At 43.2% G+C, this 20,158-nt stretch overlaps 1 protein-coding gene across 2 annotated transcripts in view; it reads right to left on the bottom strand.

The window, feature by feature from the left end:
• Window positions 1-20,158, bottom strand: part of LOC124615777 — an 86,076-nt gene that overhangs the window by 53,560 nt on the left and 12,358 nt on the right. Inside the window, exon 1 of one of the 2 annotated variants that reach the window (XM_047143877.1) lies at window positions 13,767-13,910. The exons of the other annotated variant lie outside the window; for it this stretch is intronic. Within the exon in view, the coding sequence (XP_046999833.1) occupies window positions 13,767-13,798 (32 nt within the window). The 5' untranslated portion in view covers window positions 13,799-13,910. Of the gene's footprint in view, window positions 1-13,766; window positions 13,911-20,158 lie in introns of those variants that run through there. 2 annotated transcript variants of the gene reach the window in all.

The raw sequence follows: 20,158 nt of genomic DNA, 5'->3' as shown, positions 1-20,158 counted from the left end.
CCATGAGACAGGCGAGTCGATAACTTGATTCGATCGTTGTGTTCTTTCCTACATGGAGCTTCTTTCGTCTGTTAGATAGTTTTACCTGTTTCCGTAAGGTGATAAAGAGAGAGCGGAATGGAACAGTATGTAAACTTTACATGACTACTTGTGGACATGCTAAGTCATTTTCGATGTATCGGCACTGCAGTAATACATTACCAAAAAGGACGGGGATCACGTTATCCAGACCTTTGTCACGATTTTTCCCATTCCGCTGCGTTTTAATGACATCACTGAAACTCCACCTTTACACTTCGAGGAGCAACTACGGAAGATCATACAACACAGGGAATATCTCTTGTAGGCAAGTGTTAATATGTATTGTTTCAAGCAAATGTTTAGCTGTTCGTCAAATAATACCTCATTTATGACTTGCAGATCTGTTGGTAAAATGGAAATGTCGTGTGGCTAGGGCCTCCCATCGGGTACACCTTTCGAGTTGACACGACTACGGCGATTTGGGTGTCGATGGGGATGAAATGATGATGATAAGGACAACACAACACCCAGTCCCTGAGCGGGGAAAATCTCCGACCCAGCCGGGAATCGAACCCGGGCCGTTAGCTATGACATTCCGTCGCGCTAACCACTCTGTCACCGGACAGATCTGTTGGTGACAGTTGTTTGTTACACGACGTTATCTCTTGACTGACTTGCGTTTCTATAGAGTCTTTAGAGTCGTAAAAATTCAAACATCGGTTATACATAAACGCAGAGTTTCACAGATGAATGGCAGTGGTTGGTGACATAACAAATAAATCACCGCATTTTAAAATCTTTTCCACCTGGTGTTTATCTTTGGAGTTGTGGTACGTCCCTTAACAGCGAAAATTTACGCATTTTAGGCTTCCCTGCTTCTTGCGGAACTGAATTGATCATTTTGGGGTTTTAGGTAACACCTTTCCTCATCATGAGAAATATTTATTTGTTCCGTATTATTTAGGCTTGTAAATGTTAAACTTTTCTGTAGCTGGCCAGCAGTTAAAGCAGTAGTTAAAGTCATCCTCGGTTTTATTATAAATACCTTAGCGATTGTCAGGTAGCGAAATACCAAGTACATGGAACGGTGCAGGCGCTAAAATATATTGCAGCTGACCGGTATGTCCTATTTTTTTTTTTGACTTACGACTCGTTTAGCAGGATAGGTGCCTTCTGATCTGTAGCATGCATCAAAATCTCTCCACAAACAGCCACATGTTGCTTTTTCTGCGGATTTGATCTATCTATTGCGCGCTGAATCGCCTTGCACAGTTTCTTTTTATCTAATTGGCGTGGCTAAATTCACGAGCCGAATGCTTATTCTGCAAATAAAAACTGTAGTTTTTCTTAGTCTGGAACAAGACTCATTACTTCGCCTTTAGACGTTTTGCAAACGTTCTTGAGTAGCTATGCATCAGCCAATAGCATGTCAGTGCCGCTCGCTTGGAAAGGCCAAATGAGTTCCTTGTGAATATGAGTGATTCTATAACGATCCTTTGGAGGACGCCCAACGTTGTACATATTTCTCTAATGACCTGCGCACACGGGTGATGCGGTAATGTTCCATCATTATTTGCAGAATGTAATAATTACAGCTCACTTTGGCTACGAATGAGTTTTACGCGTGACGCGTTTGGCCTTTAGCACGGAAAAATGTGCTCAGAGTAACGATCCGCGTGTCTTCCTCAGCCGTACGCTGCTCGGGAGGAAATTCGCACAGCAAAGCCAGGGCCGTCCGCGAGCAGACCTTGCGCGCACGGACGCCCGGTTTGGGACGTAAATGCCCTCACCGTTAAGGCTGATCCATAATTACAGACAGTTCCCTGCTCCCGCATCGGTCAACAATATTTTTTATAACGTCACGACTGCAAAAACCAATTTAATACAGTTTACTCCAGAAAACCAGTCCCCACTGTCAAGGTGACCAAGCAGTCGACTCGTTTTGGTGTCAGACCGCACGTAAGTCCACTGGCGCTGTCGACAGCGGAATCGTGACTCTAGCTTCGGGCCTAGCACCATCACCTCCAGCGCATTTCCCTTGAGCTGGAAATCCTTGCTGGTGAAAACCGCTGTATCACATACTGCGAACAAAACCAATTTCAGCTGCCAGAAGTGTGAAGTAGGACGGCGTGTTGTGTGCTTCTCATTGTGTAGTGACAGCGCTGCATGTAGACTATTACTGCTGTGAATGTATGAGAAAATGCCTTCTTCTACTTTTGTATTCAATCCGTAGGCTGGTTGTCAGCAGTTACCTATCATCCGTAGTTCTTTTCAGCTCCCAATATGTTGCCAATTTATGGTAGTGTTTCATGTGCCTGATGAACTAAAATCTTGGGCTTCATCTTACATTCTTTCCAGGAATTTTTCCTTCTATTAATTTCACAACTCAAGGGGGTAACGCATAGGTATGCACACATCAGCAACCCATAGGTACGTACCTCCGTTCCTTGAAAATATTTCTTCTGCCTTGTTTTTGCTGGTCGTTCTCCCTGTCCTAAAATCTGTAGAACTCTTCACCAACCCCATGATAAAAATCCTGCAGTCGTTTCCGGTCTGCTTCAGCTACCGTTTACGTCTCCGAGCCATAGAGTGCAACGTTAAAAAAATGTTTTTACATGCTGTTTCCCGGCCTTTAAATTGATATATTTCAATGTTAGCAGCTGTGTTTTCTTGTTGATGCTGTTTCTGCTCGTGCAGTTCAGTATGTAATCTACGCTATGATCTACCATCCACTGTTGTTATATTATCCAACTGCACACCTTTTTTAAAAGTCAGTAAGCCTACATATAAAAATACATCAAAGAAAGTTTTGCATCACCTCGGTCCCGAGAGTTCCGGAACCTGTACATAAAATTTGAATAGAGGTCAACATAAACATCATTTCCACCCTTTTTGTTGCTCATGAAAACCACACATTGCATGTTGTACCACCATACAGCGAGACCTTCAGAGGTGGTGGTCTGCTCTACCAAGTCCTTTGCTGTCTCTGACAGAATCACAACGTCTTCGGCAAATCTCAATGTTTTTATTTCTTCTCTCTGAGTTTTAATTCCTTCTCTGAATTTTTGTTTTCTTCGCTGCTTGCTCAATGTACAAATTGAATAACATTGGGGATAGGATACAACCCTGTCTCACTCCCTTCTCAATTATTGCTTCCTTTTCATGACCCTCGACTCTTATAACTGCGGTATGATTTCTGTTCCCTGTACTTTACCGCTGCTACCTTCAGATTTTGAAAGAGAGTATTCCAGTCGACAGTGTCGAAAGTTTTCTGCAAGTCTGCAAATGGTATAAGCGTAGGTTTGCCTTTCCTTAACCTATCTTCTAAGGTAAGTCGTTGGGTCGGTGTAGCCTCAGGTGTTCCTACGTTTCTCCCGAATCCATACCGGTCTTCTCCGAGGTCGGTTTCTACCAGTTTTTCCACTCTTCCGTAAATTTTTTTAGTATTTTTCCACTCTTCTGTAAATTATTTTAGTATTTTTAGTATTTCGCAACCATAACTTATAAAATGGTATTTCGGTAATATTCACACCTGTCAGCACCAGCTTTCTTGGGAATTGGAATTATTATATTCTTCTTGAAGTCTGAAGGTATTTCGCCTGCCTCATACATCTTGCTCACCAGATGGAAGAATTTGTCATGGCTGGCTCTCCCAATACTACAAGCAGGTGTGACAGAATGTCATCTACTCCTGGGCCTTGTTTCGACTTGAATCTTTCAGTGCTCCGTCAAATTGTCCTCGCAGTATCATGTCTCCCACTTGATATTAATCTACGACGTCTTCCATGTCTATAAAACTGTCTGCGATTTCATCTCACTTGTATAGACCCTCTACATGCTCCTACACTTTGAAGCTATAATAGCACCATACAGCTCAACAGCAAACTGAGTGGAAGTAGCTTTATTATACGAAGACGGTGGCGTTCCGGCGGCACTAGCTACAAGCACTCTCCATGTTCGACAGCGAGGGTCGCCCATGGCAAGAATAGACAGGCGGGAGTAGAGACGGGTAGCAAAGATCAAAGAAGCGAGATAACGAAACTGTCGAGTCGCATAAAACATTGCATTTAGGAAAGCTAGCGCTTGTTTACCGAAGCGTATTAATAAGTACCATGCGATTACTCGGAATCTCGTAGAACTCTCTCCTCGCTTAGAATTAGCTTCTTGGCTGCACTGCACTAGGAATAGGACGCCGGCAGTGGAGCGAAAGGTAGTCCTATGCCGTATTGGTTCGGTTCGCGCGCCTGCGAGCAAACTCCGTGTCGCCCTTCTGGATATCAGCGCCTGGATCAACTGGCTCCGCTTCTTAGAGATTCGGGGCCGTATTTCGAGGAGTTTTGCAACGCCATTGTTCCCCCCGTCGTCGCGTTCTGGCAGCAAGAGGCACGCCCTTGAAATCGACATTGTTAATGCAGACCAGATGACATTCCGTTCTCTGAATCTTCAACGCGACGAAAATACATTCACGTTTGCTTTACTGCGTCGCACGCACGTTTTGTAGAAGCAACGGCGATTCCACTTAAACTTCATACTTAGACACGGCATTTTAGTAGATTCAGCTGGTATTTGACAAAGAGCCCTGTCTCATTTCTCACCTCGCCTTGTTGTAGTTTACATTCACATTTATACTCCACAAGCTACCTTGCGGTGCGTGGCTGAGGGTATTTTGTGTACCACTGTCATTTCTCCCCTTTTCTGTTTCAGTCTCGACCGGGTCGCGGGAAGAAGGATTGGCGGCAACTCTTCGTGTGGATTCGTATGTCACTAATTTTATCTTCGTGGTCATTCTGCTAGATACACGCAGGGGGAAGCATTGTGTTTGTTGACGTTTCAAGAAACTTACGCTCTCGGAACCGTAACAGTAGACCATTTTTCGATGGAGATCACCTCTCTTGCAGCGTCTTCCACTGGAGCTGCTTGATCGTCTCTGTGACGCTTTTGTGCTTACTAAAAGAACAAAACGCGCTGCTCTTCTCTAGACCTTCTCCGTTTCCTCTATCGATCTCATTCACTGCGGATCCCATACTGACAAGCAGTATCCAAGAACTGGTCTAACGAGGGTTTTGTAAGCTACCTCGTTTGTTGATCGACTAAATTTTCTGAGGATTCCTCCAGTGAATCTCAGTCTGGCATCAGCCTTTTCTGCGGTTAGTTTTATGTGGTAATTGCACTTTAAATCGCCCCGCACGTATACTCCAAGATATTTAATAGAAATAATTGCTTCCAGTGACTGTTATGGACGCAGTAATGGGTCTTTCTGTCTATGTAGACGCAATACGTTACATTGGTTTGTGATGAGTGCCAACTCCCATTCACTCCACCAAACATCTATCCTCTGCAGGTCTTCCTGCATTTCAGTAAAATATTCTAGTGTTATCTCTTGTCTGTATATATGGGTGACCATATATACACAGTAAAAAAATAATGGTCGTGTAACATTTCCTTTTACGTCTGAAGACTTATAGCCATTGAGAATGACATGCTGCCAGGGAGGTATTACTGTGGGTATTCCCTGCAGAGAGATAGGACTACCTCTTGCCTCGAAAATAGTCGATAGGGTCCCTTCATTTGTAATTAGTCTAACAGGGAAAGCATCTCCAGCTAGAACGGCTAAAACCGAATAAACACTATTTTTAAGTACGGAGACCAGTGTGTTATAACAAACATCATCGTCATTTACCTGAGAAACTCTGCATATGTGTACAGTTTATGTCTGAGAGTTCAGAGAAGATGGCATTGAAGAAACAACACAATTATGACCACCAGATTCACGAAAGCCATAAACTATGTGCTATTTAGCAAGCAGTTAAACATACGTTTGAAACACTACGAGCGTATGTTAACAGTTGTAGTACTTACAGAGACATGGTCCCCAAAAATTGAAGTTACTGTGTTGTGGTACGCTCCTCCCTTACACGACATAGAACGGGGAATTTCAATGAATTGTTTATAACGCAAGCTAATGGAACAGCTCGTGGAAAAGATCTGAATGATGTGATCATTATGTTTATTTGTTACTGAACTACTGCGGCGGAGAGGCTGCGAAACTGATGTAGCATGTCGATGTGTCGTCCCTGTCAAGTGTGCGTGCTTTTCCATTTTTGCTGTATTTTAATAACTTAAGAGAAATTTCACTTTTGCACCGCTACGAGGATGGCCAAGCGGTTCTAGGCGTTTCAGTCCGGAACCTCGCGACTGCTACGGTCGCAGGTTCGAATCCTGCCTAGGGCATGGATGTGTGTGTGATGTACTTAGGTTAGTTAGGTTTAAGTAGTTCTAAGTTCTAGGGGACTGATGACCTCAGATGTTAAGTCCCATAGTGCTCAGAGCCATTTGAACCGCTATGAGGAACAAGAGAGGTACGTATGACAACGAAGCAAGTTCTACTTTGGGAAATATAATTCTGTAAGTATTGCGTGTGTCAACATATGCTAGCAGTGCTTGAAGAAAATGTTTAGCTTTTTGCGAAATAATGACTCATTTACGATCTTTGTGAATCTGCTGGTCGTAATTGGTTTTGTTTCTTTGGCGAGCTGTACATATGTAAAGATTTAAGTTTCGTTAATTAAGTATTTTGAAATTGTTTTTATGCGGTTGTCAGCTGTCAGAGACTGGATACTTCCCTTAGTAAATGTAATACCCAACTGTTTCCTGCTTCCAATCTCTCTGACGGCTTTTTTTTTGCATTTTTATGTAAAATAATCAGATCAAACCCGTCTCCTAAGCCAGGACACTGTGTGAAGGGCAATAGTAATATATTTTGAGTTATTTCTTGGCGGCGTCGTACCAAACTTGGTGACTTTTGAAGATTTTGATATTGCCGCTGCGATTTTCAGCTTTAAAATAGTCTGTAAACCGTCACGTATTCCACATTCTCTTCATCAGTGTCGTGTGGCATGATATTCCGGAATAACTCATTCCGCTTGGCCTCGTGTTCTCTACACGGGCTTCCTCCTAATCGGTCTAGCTTTCGCGTCTCGTAAGGCCCTAACGCAAAACTCGCGCTAAGCTCTCGGTTTGTGTGTTAACGGCGCAATGTCAGTGCTACGGTACGTGATCGGCTTTTTAAGATCAGATGTAGGGTTTTGTTTTTGCTTGTTTTGCTTCGCTGGCCACCGACCACCATCACTTTCCAAACATGTTTTCGGCGACAAGGACAGGTGGAGCAGCGAAAGGCACAAAAATTGGTCGCTTGCGAAATATGCTAATCTGCCGCGAAATTAGATTAAGCCTCGTGCCGTACAAGATCGAAGGGAACCGTAATTGGAAATTAATGATCTTTTTTTTTTTTTTTTTTTTTTTTTTTTTTTTTTTTTTTTTTTTTTTTTTTTTAAACCTAACGAATTACTGCTACAGTACCAAGGATACCGTCATAGCCCTTCAAGCGTAAAACGACTGGACCATACAGGGCTCGTCTCGTTATTAGCCCCACTGGCGGCTGGCGTTTAGGTCCCAGCTTCGATTCACGGGAACGGTCTCGTATTTTCCTCCCTCGATGCACAGGAACCACATAGTAAGTTTGAAAAGTTCACGGAATGACCACCAGATGTCAGCACTAGCACAATGAGGTTCCCGTCTGATAACACGTCGTCCTTTATAAGTAAACCCGTGATTTGTTAGTGCTCTGCGTAGAGATCTGTGGTGCGGGCGTCTCTCTGTTGTCATTCCCGTGTAGTGATTTATGTAGATTGAAAACTCGAGATTCGAGCAGTGATTAAGTACTTTGTAGGGAAAGGTGTGAAAACAACGCACTGCGACTCCTCTCCCTCGTATTCAGCTGTTTGCAAATGGACAGACGAATTTAAATGCGATGGGGACAGCTTTGATGTTGATCTACTTCCTGATCGGCCAAGATGTGCTACTACTACCTCAGGAATTATTGCAAAAGTGCATGAAATGGTCGTGAAGGATCACCTTCTGAAAGTATGAGGAACTGTTGAAGCTATAGGGTTGTCATGGGAAAGGGCGTATCATATTTTAACCGTGGTACTGGATATGATAAAATTATCTGCTAGACGGGTGTCGCGGCGCTTAACGTAGGAGTAGAAACGCTTTAGACTGGAAATGTCCGAACAATGTTTCACCCGTTTGCAGAGCAACCAATAAGATATTTTGCGCCTCTTTGTGACCTAAGGCGAAACTTGGGTCCACTAATATAACTCAGAGACAAAACAACCGGCAAATCACTGGAAACATTCTGATCCCCACACCACCAAAGAAAGCAAAGGCAATACGGGAAGGTCATGGCGTCTGTCTTCTGGGATGCGAAAGGGAGATCCCCTTCGCTGTAATATTTTAAATTACTGTCGATTACGGAATTCGTTCATATTTTGAACATTATAAGGAAGCTCCAAAGCAACCCGGCAGTTTTACGTGCTGTGTACAGTCTCCATACCACCCTCACTATTCCCGTGTACGCTGACGGCGATATCGTCAAAATGCAAGTCTCGATTCTGAGCGGCAGCTGATTAGGTAACACAGGCTTATCTGCCACGATCCACACGTCACGACGCGGTATACAATCCTTTCTTCTCAGCAGAGAAAGGGACGCGAAATATGGCTTCCACAGGCGTGAAAGCGCACACGCCCATTTCTGAAATGCCCATTTCCAAAAATTGACAGTTGACAGACGGGAGCGGAAGACCGAAAAGTTGTAAACCATCTCATCATGAAGAATATACCTGAACAGAAACAAAAGAATAAGGAGGACAATCATACGTGAATGAAAGAGAGAAAAATAAAACAGTGCGTTGTAGAGCAGAATAAACCTCGTTCTGCAAAAAGGAAATTTGCTCTTAGCTCCGCAGAAAACTTATTCGAAAAATAAATGCATTTTCCTAGGGCATGTATGTGATTTTGATGGTGACTGTATACAGTGTGATAAATGTAAAGAATGGTGACGTGAGGACTGGACGAATTATGAAAATCTAGGACGTTATCTCTGGGGCTGTTGCTGAAATATTTCATGTGCCAACTCTTGCCCGACTGAACGAGTGTTCTTATCCGCCAGTGAGAGTAAAAGTACACAGTTACCGCTTATGCATTTTCGCTCTTATTGTGTCTGTCTTAAGAGTAACCGTGCATTCAATTTTATAGTGATTAATGTGTAGGAGCTTAAATGAGAGATTGCTAAATAAATAATTAGAGTACAGTAAAAGCTTAAGTAGATGTTAGTAGTTTCTCCGTAACTGCGTATACTTACCAGAAAACCGTTTACCTAATTACACAGTTTTTCTCCTTTTTCCACGAAACAATACTTGTCTAACATGAAAATATTTCGCTTCATCGCCAAAAAAATATGCCTGTTTTCTGCAGTCGCGATATCACTCAAATTTATTGTTTTTTTTTTTCGTTACATCTCACAAAGTAAATACAGGTCGTTACTGTTGTTATGGCAACATTCGTCCCTGGGTACTCCCAGTATCAAGAAACACTTTAGTCGGATTACGAATTCAGCAATGAATACTGAAATCGGTGAAATGTGAGTCTTGCTCAATCAATTTTGTGTCAAAGTAGTTTTCGTTTTTTCGATTTTTTTTTTTAAATACTGGAACTGGAAATTCACTTATTACGCGAAATGTCAGAGAAATCGGGAAAGTTTCTTCGTTATTACATTCTCCTACAGTACCACCAAAAACTTTGCTTGCAGTCACTTACGTCTTTCCAGCGCCGATTATCGCAGACGAGGACGTTTTACAGATCGTTCAATGCTGGGAAGTTCGCGTCGACGTGGACGACGAGTTTGCCAGCATTTTTGTTGGCATTCACACTAATCAGAACTGTGGAACATGGCGAAAAGTGTGTGGTGTTCAGATGCGCATTCGAGTCGCGAAATAAATGAAACGGTGAACGATAGTGAAAAATTTGTCGGAAATTTGACGCTACAAAAGACACCATAAAACAGTACACATGTTTTCCCTAAAAACCATAATATTCTGTATATAGGCTTCGTACAGTATGTTGGTATAAGAGTAAATTTTGACAGGAATTCGAATTACTGTAATGTTATAAGATTTGACCAAATCAAGAATACAGTTCTTTGTAAGCATGCTTTTTCAACATAAAATTCTTTTACCCGAAAAGATATTTCGGTGCCGTCGGTGTTAAATGTTTTTCACTGTATTTTTGTGCTCACCACGTTCTTTGCCACGCACTAACGCTAGCATCTCTGCAGAAGTTCCTGGCTGGGTTTCCTTCGCCGGGCTACTATCTCCTCCTGTCGTGTTATTGTACTCGATGATGCGAACTGTAGTTCTATCTCCTGCCATTACACGGGAAGGAGCAACATCCTCTGCCGAATAAACGTTAGGAATGTATGGGCATATTCTCGTTACTGCAAATGCTTTTGATGCCTTCCCTGTCCGTTGCTATCCGACGGTAGGCATTTCTGAATGAACCACCGCAGTTCTGAGTACCCCTGCCCAAAGCGCATTAGTTGACAAACGCATCGTTGGATCTTACCGCATGACAGATATCTGCTGTGAAGTCGACACGGAAGCGGTTCCATGTTGACTTCACAGCTAATGATTTTGAGTATAGCATAAATGCTTTCTTATCGGAATATCACGAAAGAAAAGAGGAGCAACAGCAAACATCTGGCGTTTACGACACCACTCTCTACGGTAATGATTAGCCAGTTACAATTCCCCCCCCAAATGCGGCGAAGATAGAGAAACTTAAAGTGAACACACTTAGACGATGCGCACTACTGACCGCACTTCTCTTAGTATAACAAGCTACCGATTATAAGGGTTAGTGCGGACGCGAGTCCACACAGATAACGGAAAATTAGTATGTGCTTCGGTCGGATTGGCTGAAGTTCGTGTGAGCATGTCCTTCCAGCATGAGGCAGTTTCATCAGCATTAAATCTGTCCTGGGAGAAAATTGTTCTGTTCGATGGAACTAAAGAATACACTAAAAAAAGCATCATCCGCGACTTTGTTACGACTGTGTTTCTGAACCCGAATAGCAGTTTCCCGGATCCCGTTGCGATGTTTAAATTGAGTCAGCCGTCCTGAAGAAGCGTTAAATGTTTCCTTCAGTCGTCAGAGTTATACAGAACTCCCTTTCTTTCTCTATTAACGTGTGACCTCTTACGGGCACTCTTTCTCCTCTTTTCTGCCGGTACTACAAATGCAGTGCTTCATCTAATTTCGCGTGATCATCCGATCTTGGTTGTCAGCTCTGGTTGTAAAATTTAGCGGTTTTCTTTTTTTTTTCTTTTTATGTCTCTCACTGTTTGTATTGCTATCCCCTAATCTCGGGAAATATTTGCTGGAGATCTGCCTTTATCTAATTTTTCCACAACTTCCGGTTTCCAATCTTCAGAACAACACGTTTGCGTTTGTCTCTCGTCTTTCTAGCACATGCCAACTGCCTACAGCTTCAGTCTCAACGTGGTGTAGGTTAACATTCATTGTCAATCATCCAGTTTAGAAGCTGCGGCGTTATTGAGATCTACCGATTACTGGAAAAGTATCATGAACAATGCATTACTCCTGGCAGTGTTTCATAGTCTGCTTACATTTCGTATGACCACCGAGCAAGAATTACTAAGGCAAACATTTCAGGAAGAAAAGTCAAATCATTTTCTTTGCTATCCGCTTGCAATGAGTTGGGAAAGGACTAAACAAACATCTAGATACGAAATCGGGCGTGGACCTGTTGCAAGTGTAGAGCCCCGCCGGCCGCGGTGGCCGAGCGGTTCTAGGCGCTTCAGTCCGTAACCGCGTGACCGCTACTGTCGCAGGTTCGAATCCTGCCTCGGGCATGGATGTGTGTGATGTCCTTAGGTTAGTAGTTTCAGTAGTTATAAGTTCTAGGGGACTGATGACCTCACCTGTTAAGTCCCATAGTGCTCAGAGCCATTTGAACCATTTGTAGAGTCTCCACGTTTACCCGAAATTAACAACGTAAAAGTATTTCAGGGATCGGGATTGCCGCCCGCATCGTCTTCCAGTCACATGCGTAATAGCTTATTCTAAACGAAAATACCTAGCCTGTACTACAAAGTGCTAAAACGTAACCTCGTCACTCGATCCCAGTTACAGGCTCTCCATCTGACGGCTTCCATCGGCAACAAAAATTTCAAATGCTGTCGTATCTACTCATTAATAGGTGCAGGATCGTTACAGTTAAACCTTTGATACTTGAGTGGACCCCCACGACAAACGAGTGATCGTACGACAAGGAAATATTGTGGTAACATATGTAAGGATATGCACATTTCCAGTTCCTAGTGGCAGGGTGACGTTTGTTAATTGCGTACCATGTTTACGTTTCAGGTTACAAACATTGATCAACGTGATGACGACCTGTATCCATGACAGACTGGAATCACTCTAGAGATTGCTCTACTGCTGTCTGAAACAACGTTGGACTATGAAATGTTCAGCTGTCGTGACACAACTCGCGGACTGTTTGAAGATCGCACATTGCGGCCACAATTCTCAGCCATGGCGACAGCAACTCCCTCAACAATTTTGGGCGAAGTGGACCATCGGTCGTCCAGGAGCAATTTCCAAACCGCCGGTCAGTTCGACTTTTCGAATCCTGTTCTTCAACACCGGTGCCGAAAGAGGACCTCTCTGCATTCCTTTAATGCATCAATATTCGCGAAGTGCACCAGCACAATTACTATTATTTTGATAAATCAGCTTTACGGATAACGCGTTGCTCATCTTGTCCAGACCTATGTTGACTATCTGCAACTGTAATGCACACTGATGCTTGTGTTGCAATCCTGCTTCGCCATAACGAGTTTCGGCGTCTAACGCAAACCTTGCAGCACACAATCTGAACATAGTTCCTATAAAGTATGGTATCCATACAGTCAATAGTTTTCCATGTATACTGGCTCAAGAAGCGAAAGTTTAATCATAAACACACTGTATTATAGTACGTTAAGGGATTATCAGAAAATCTCAAGTATTAAAATTAGAAAAGGTTTATCTTTTACATTTTCGCTGTTCATGCAGTAAAACTTCAGCATCAGGAATTATGTTTGAGTTTATTACTCCTTTACTGCTAACTCTATTAGCAACACATTTTGCGAACGTTATCTACACATGCCACAAGCGTGTACCTGCAAAATTATAGCACTGTAACACATGTAGTTTAGGAGATATGGCCGGCCGGTGTGGCCGTGCGGTTAAAGGCGCTTCAGTCTGGAACCGCGTGACCGCTACGGTCGCAGGTTCGAATCCTGCCTCGGGCTTGGATGTGTGTGATGTCCTTAGGTTAGTTAGGTTTAATTAGTTCTAAGTTCTAGGCGACTGATGACCTCAGAAGTTAAGTCGCATAGTGCTCAGAGCCATTTAGGAGATATGGCGTCATAAAATTTGGGCTGCGTGAAAAGCAGCTTTTCTTAAAACTGACTCTACTCATCCAGCGTTTGATAATTAGAGCACTCATTTGGAATGTAGTAGTTCTTTGACGTCGTTTAACACATAGGATTCGATTCTTTAAAGAATTGTGGGTGTATTTTTAATAGTTCGTTCTAATTAAACAGAACACTTCAGGCTATTTTTTTTTCAATAACATCCGGGCTTTGTATGGAAAATTCGTAAACCGTTCGATAAGCTTGTGGTGTTTTGTCGGAACCCAGGATAATCTCGTGGTAAACGATTTTTCGCGTTAAGTGTTTTCGTATAAAAAGCTGTTCACTGTATTCCACTGTGCAGCATGAGAGGGACAGGGGTGTGGCACTGTTGATCACCGGTGCAGACGGCTGCGGGCACCGTACCTGGGGTCCGCATCCAGCAGCTGCAGGTGCATGCATCAAAGGCCACTCCTGTCCCTTCCTCTCGGCGTCGTTTCGGCACCCGCTGGCCAACGCGTCTTCAGGAGTGGGACGAGTCCGTGGCGACCGGGCGATCACCGGCGCGCTCGCTGCCGCGTGCGTTACTGCGTGCCCGCATATGCCCCGCAGCGCGGCGGCGGCGGCGGCGGCGGCGCGCGCCCGCGCCACTTCCGCGGCCGAATCTGGAGCTCGCCAATGGCAAAACGCGGCCAAGTGTTCGGCGGCACGCTATTGGGCGACGCCGCCGGAAGGGTGGGTCCGGCGAAGCCAATCGCGGCGGCTGCCCGCCGGAGAAGGGGGTTGAAGCGGAAGCGCGTGGAAAGGATAGCCGGCCCCTTCGTTTCCCCAGGGCGCTTTTTCCAGCCGCCGATCTTCTATCGGGTGTCGAAAGCGGCTTCGCGTGAAATGGCTGCCCTATTACTCTTTCCACCCCTCGCACGACTCCGACAGCGAGAACGCTGCTTCTCATTGTCACCCGCGCCATGCGTTCACACCTGCAGTGGTTATCCGATATTTGGCGTTTATCTCCACCACAATTCTATATTGTAGAGTCTGCGAACCAGTACATCGTCCGTGACAAGGGGGATGTTTTCTGCATCCACATAGACACGTACACACTTCTAATGCCACTCTACGGTGCCTGGTGGTACTGTGTACCACTACCAGTCATTTCCCTACCTGTTCCACTCGCAAATACAGCGAGGAAAACGCGACCGTCTATATGACCTAATTTGTCTTAACTTCGTGGTCCTTACGTAAAATGTATGTTGGTGGCAGACCTATTCTACAGTCAGCTTCAAAAGCCGTTTCTCTAAATTTTCTCAATAGGTTTCCGCGAAAAGAACGTCGCCTTCACTCCAGCAATTCCTATTTGAGTTTCCGAAGCATCTCTCTAATACTTATGTGTTGTTAGAACCTACCGCTATCAAATACAAAAGCACGCTTCAGAACTGTTTCGATGTCTTCCTTTAATCCGAACTGGTGCGGATCGTAAGCACTCGAGCTGTACTCAAGAATAGGTCGCACTAGCCTCTTACATGCGGTCTCCTTCACAGATGAACCACACTTCACCTAAATTCTCCCAATAAACCGAAGTCGACCCTACCCCAATGGAGACATACTTGTTCCATTCCATATCGCTTTGCAATGATACGCCCAGATTTTTAAACGACGTGACTGTGTCAAGCAGGGTACTACTAATGTTATTGGTTCGTTTTTTATGCTCATCAGCATTAACTTACATTTTTTTACATTTAGAGCTAGCTGTCATTCATCACACCAACCAGAAATTTCGTATAAGCCATCTTGTATCCCTTTACAGTCAATGAACTTGAACACATTCCCGAACACCACAGCATCACCAGCAAACAAATGCAGACTGCTGCCCTCTCTGTCCGCCAGGTCATTTATGTACGAGTATACAGAACACAATAGCGATCCTATCACACTTTCCTGGGGCACTCCTGACTATACCCTTGTCTCTGATGAACACTCGCCCTCGAGGAAAACTATACGTTCCTTTCAGGTCAGTTCATGAATGCAGCTTGGGAAGAATGACTGTATATACGCACCTGTTCGTACGATTATTAGTTGATTGTACTTTTAAGATATCTATGGGATCGAAAGTTTATTTACAACTTGAACACAAATAAAAACTGCCGTTATAAGACTGCAATGATGGGGAAGGGAAACTGTAGTTGCGAATGGAGTGAAGCAGGTTTGTAGCTCATCCCAGATGTTATTCACTCGACACAATGAGCAAACTGTGAAGGAAACCAACGAGAAATTCGGAGAGGAAAAAAAAACTTGCGATGACATTATGATTCAATCAGAGACTACAAAGGACTTGGAAGAGCAACTGAACAGAATGAACAGCGTGTTGAAAGGTGATTACAGGATGCACGTCCACAAAAGTAAAATAAGGGTAATCGAATTCAGTGGAATTAAATAGGACATTGCTGAGGCAATTAGATTAGTAAATGAGACGCTTGTGGTAGTACATGAGTTTTACTATTTGGACAACAAAATAAATGACGATGGTAGAAGTAGAGACGACAGAAAATGCAGAATTGCAATGGCAAGATAGCTTTTCTAAATGATATAAATTTTTTACAAGTAATTTAAAGTGTTAGGAAACTTTTTTGTTAATAGATTAGTCTGAAATGTTCCTCATACGGCAGTGGAACGCGGGCTCTGGAAGTACAGACAAGAAGACAGGAGAAGCTCTTGACGTGTGGTGCTACAGAAGAAGGCTGAAGATTTAATAGGTATATTCGATAAATAATGAAGTAGTGAATAGAATCGAGGAGACAAGAGCTTTATAGGCTGACTAAAAGATCGAATCGGTTAACAGTACACATACCGAGGCATCAAGGAACAATTAATTTGCTAATGGAGTGACGAGTGGGAGGTAAAAATTGTAGACGGAGATCAACGCCCGACTGCACCTAACAGGTTCAGGTGTAAGCAGACTGCGGAACTGTACAGATACGAACAGACATTCCCAGGATAGACTAATGAGGAGGCCGGCATCAATCAGTCATCGGACACAAGAGTACAATAACAACAATAAAAGAGCAGAAGTTATAAGTACTAGTAAAGTTCTCTCATACACTAACTAAAGACGAATATTACGGTCTTCGTAGAAAAGTATACGGGGAAAAGCTTACAAAAAATATGAACAGCAGTTGGAAGGTGCACGCGTATATTGCAAATGAAGTGCTGTAATCGAACACAGGTATGCTACATAGCCACAATTTACTCCTAACGTAATTCGATAGTTTAATAACCAAGAGGTGGAAGAAAGGAACGATTACGATGTCTTTAGAAGTACGAAAGGCACTTGTACGAACGTTTGTATTTTCAATTATTCAAAAAATGGTTCAAATGGCTCTGAGCACTATGGGACTTAACATCTGAGGTCTACAGTCCCCTAGAACTTAGAACTACTTAAACCTAAGTAACCTAAGGACATCACACACATCCATGCCCGAGGCAGGATTCGAACCTGCGACCGTAGCGGTCGTGCGGTTACAGACTGTAGCGCCTTTAACCGCTCGGCCACTCCGGCCGGTTCAATTATTGCTTACACTGATGTTGTCGTGCTAGGTATTTCTCAGAAGTCCTCTCGGCACTTCTAACTGGTGATCAATGCCTGCTTAAGAGATATCTGTGACAATGGACTTTTTGATCACATTTCCACGTAGCGCTACCGCGGCTAGATGCAGCCAAGCAGAGAGATTTCCATACACCCTGTCTCCTCTATTATTAACATACACTGTCCCTTGTATCTCTCCTCTGCCTTAAAACTCTCGTCTGGACAACAAACCAGATACAGTCGTTCCCATCAGAGCAAACACCGTTCTGTCACACACCATCAGCAACAGGAACCCAACAACGGAATGATCCCCCTTACTATATCAGATAACCAGGTAACAACTCCAGTTCCCAAAGACCGTTGATGATATATCTAGTAAGACAACGATAATGTAAATGTCGTGTGACTAGGGCCTCCCGTCGGGTAGACCTTTCGCCGATTTGACGCCACTTCGGCGACTTGCGCGTCGATGGCGATGAAATGATGGTGATTAGGACAACATAACACCCAGTCCCTGAGAAAATTTTCGACCCAGCAGGGAATCGAACCCGGGCCCTTAGGATTGACAGTCAGTCGCGCCGACCACTCAGCAACCGGGGGCGGACACAATAATGTCTTTATGTTTGTTTCCATCAGGAGCAGCGTGCTCCACGACTGTATTAATGAGATCCACGATAGGAGGAATGGCAGCATCGGTCACAAATTTTAATCTGTTTTCTGCAGATCTATTTGAGTTACTGTGAAGATATCTTCAGTGTATTTTCGTAAATAAAATACCATACGGTGCCACTTGAGATTACAGATAACCAACATCAATTGAACTACTGCCTATGCAGTGTGACGAGAAAAGGTATATGCTCGGATGGGAGTGAGTGTTTCTGTTCTGTTGTCCAGACGAGAGCGTTAAGGACGAGGAGAGATAACGAACATAAGTGAAACTGATGTCCGTTTTCTTTAATGTGGTGTTGTATTTACGATAAATCATCATGACTTGGATATAATGCACTGACGATAGCTACACGGTAGCTGAAATCGATTTGCAATAAACAGATTAAAAATTTATGAGTGATGCTGCCCCTTCTCATATCGTGGAACAATAAGTTCTGTCTTTGTTCTGTGCGTACACCTACCCCATTACAACTAACATTCCTTTTTTCCGACGAAGACCTTTCTCATTCTCGAAGTCCGTAGCTGATGGAGTCTACCTAAATTTCTCTGCCTCAGCACTCATTATGTCAGAAAATGTCACGTATAAATTCATTTTGTATCTGCTACAATCGCTATTACTATCAGCAACAGCAGCTGCTATAGCACCGCTAGCATCAATGGTATTAGTTCTTTGTATGTACTGTTATTCACGTTGTCATTAGATGCATTCAAACTTTGATACAATAATTTTTAATTCTAATACCACCAGTTTATTACCATTAAATTATTAAAATTATTATAATTTTTGAAGTAAATAGAGATGAAGAACAAACTCGAATTGGTGAGTGTGGGGAATGAAAGCAGACCTGTCCCTTTTAAGGGAATCATCTCAGCATTTTACGGAAACCACGGGAAAGCTAAACATGGAGGGCTAGAGGCATTTGTACCGGAATCCACCTCACTTAGTGTAGTGGGCGAATTCAACATGTTCAGGCGAACAAAGAACAAAAATTCATTTCGGTAACGCAGACCGTAATTCCAGAACTCTACTGAATAACACCGGAGAAGAAAGGAGTTCGTGTTAAAGAAAAAAAATCCCCTCTTTTCTTAAAAATGATTTACTCAACTGCGGGAAATTTAAATCGGAATGGTCGCCCGGGATTCGAACGCTGCTCCTTCTCCAGTCCGATGCCTCGACTGTCTCGGTCAGCTGAGGCTAACTTCACAATTGGTCCATCACTTGTCTGCTCGAAGCATTCACTATTCGCTGTGTATCATCGGAAAGGGTGCTCTTTTATTTTGTGTCGGTTCCACAGTGGGAGAGCCACCACTCTGTGCTACAGCCAGCCTCTCGCCTCACGATGAACACGTCACTACAGACTCGCCGGGAGCGGCAGGTAGTCATCGTTTTTGTTTGATGCCGAAAGCGAACACCAGGGATGTCCGTGACCATTCAGAGTGTTAATTGCTGGATATGAGAAGACTAATGCCACATAATAACGGTGGTTATCGAATGAATAGCGTCATTAAACTGGACGCCAATACACTGATTAAAGTAGTACTATCGAAACAAGTAATTTCGAGCGTCGGTAAAGCCTTTCGCGCATTATCCTTGTGGTTAAGTAAGTAATTTGTTCTTGTGTAGCGCGCATTAAAGAACGCAACACACTTAAAAGAGATCTTTATCTTTAAAGTGACAGTCCGTTTTCTTCACTTCGTACTTTGAAGCAGTGGCTCCGTCGATACTCACTGTTACTTCGTTTTGCTGTTGTACTATCTGTGCTGTGAAAGAATCTCCAGTACTATTAATAGAACTCGGCACAACATGTTTTATGACAACCAAGAACTGTTCCAGGCGGACAGCTGACTCATGCACAACACTGCAATTATTACTGGAACCGCAGTGTTTTATTTCTATGTATTTAAGAAAAAAATTGCCACAAGCGGAAAACTCAAGATATGTGCTGAAGGAAACAAATTATGAAAACCGTCTTATGTACAGCACAACATAGGCAAAAGTAACTAAAAAAAGACGCCTAGTTAGCTTATTGACACATTTCCTGCCTCGTTAGTGGTTAATTGTCATAGACGTTGAATTAATGGATTTATTTCTCAATTTATAATCTCTTCGATTGCACTAATTGTCAGATACAAACTAAATTGAAAACAAGAGTAACGAAAACTCGTCTACAGCATGTAATGCAACAGAAAAGATAATTTATAAATTTTCAGTGTTTCGGCCGCGATTTCTGTTTGAAATACATTCTGGGTAGGAGATCTGCCTTGATTCAACCTTATGATTTGTTTGATAGAGAGAATGCAAGCTGATTCGTGCGCAGTCGCAGAATAACTATGTGATTCCAGTAAAGTGCGTCTAATGATGAAACCGCATTTTTCGCTTGGTTGCAGTTCCATAAAGCAGTAAAGTGATTCATGCTAGTATGTCCCCACTCGTCGACAAATATCATACTCTCACACTTGCCTTAGTGCATTACTTTTGATGAAATTCCTAAATTCCTAGCTGCGCGAGATTACTAGCTGCTGTTATCTGTTTACCCTCTTTAAGTATATGAGTCTCCATTATTCTCTG

This window comes from Schistocerca americana, chromosome 5, assembly GCF_021461395.2.
Source record: "Schistocerca americana isolate TAMUIC-IGC-003095 chromosome 5, iqSchAmer2.1, whole genome shotgun sequence".
NCBI lineage: Eukaryota > Metazoa > Arthropoda > Insecta > Orthoptera > Acrididae > Schistocerca > Schistocerca americana.
Note: the sequence above shows the minus strand (reverse complement) of the source record. Positions and strands in the feature narration are given on the sequence as shown.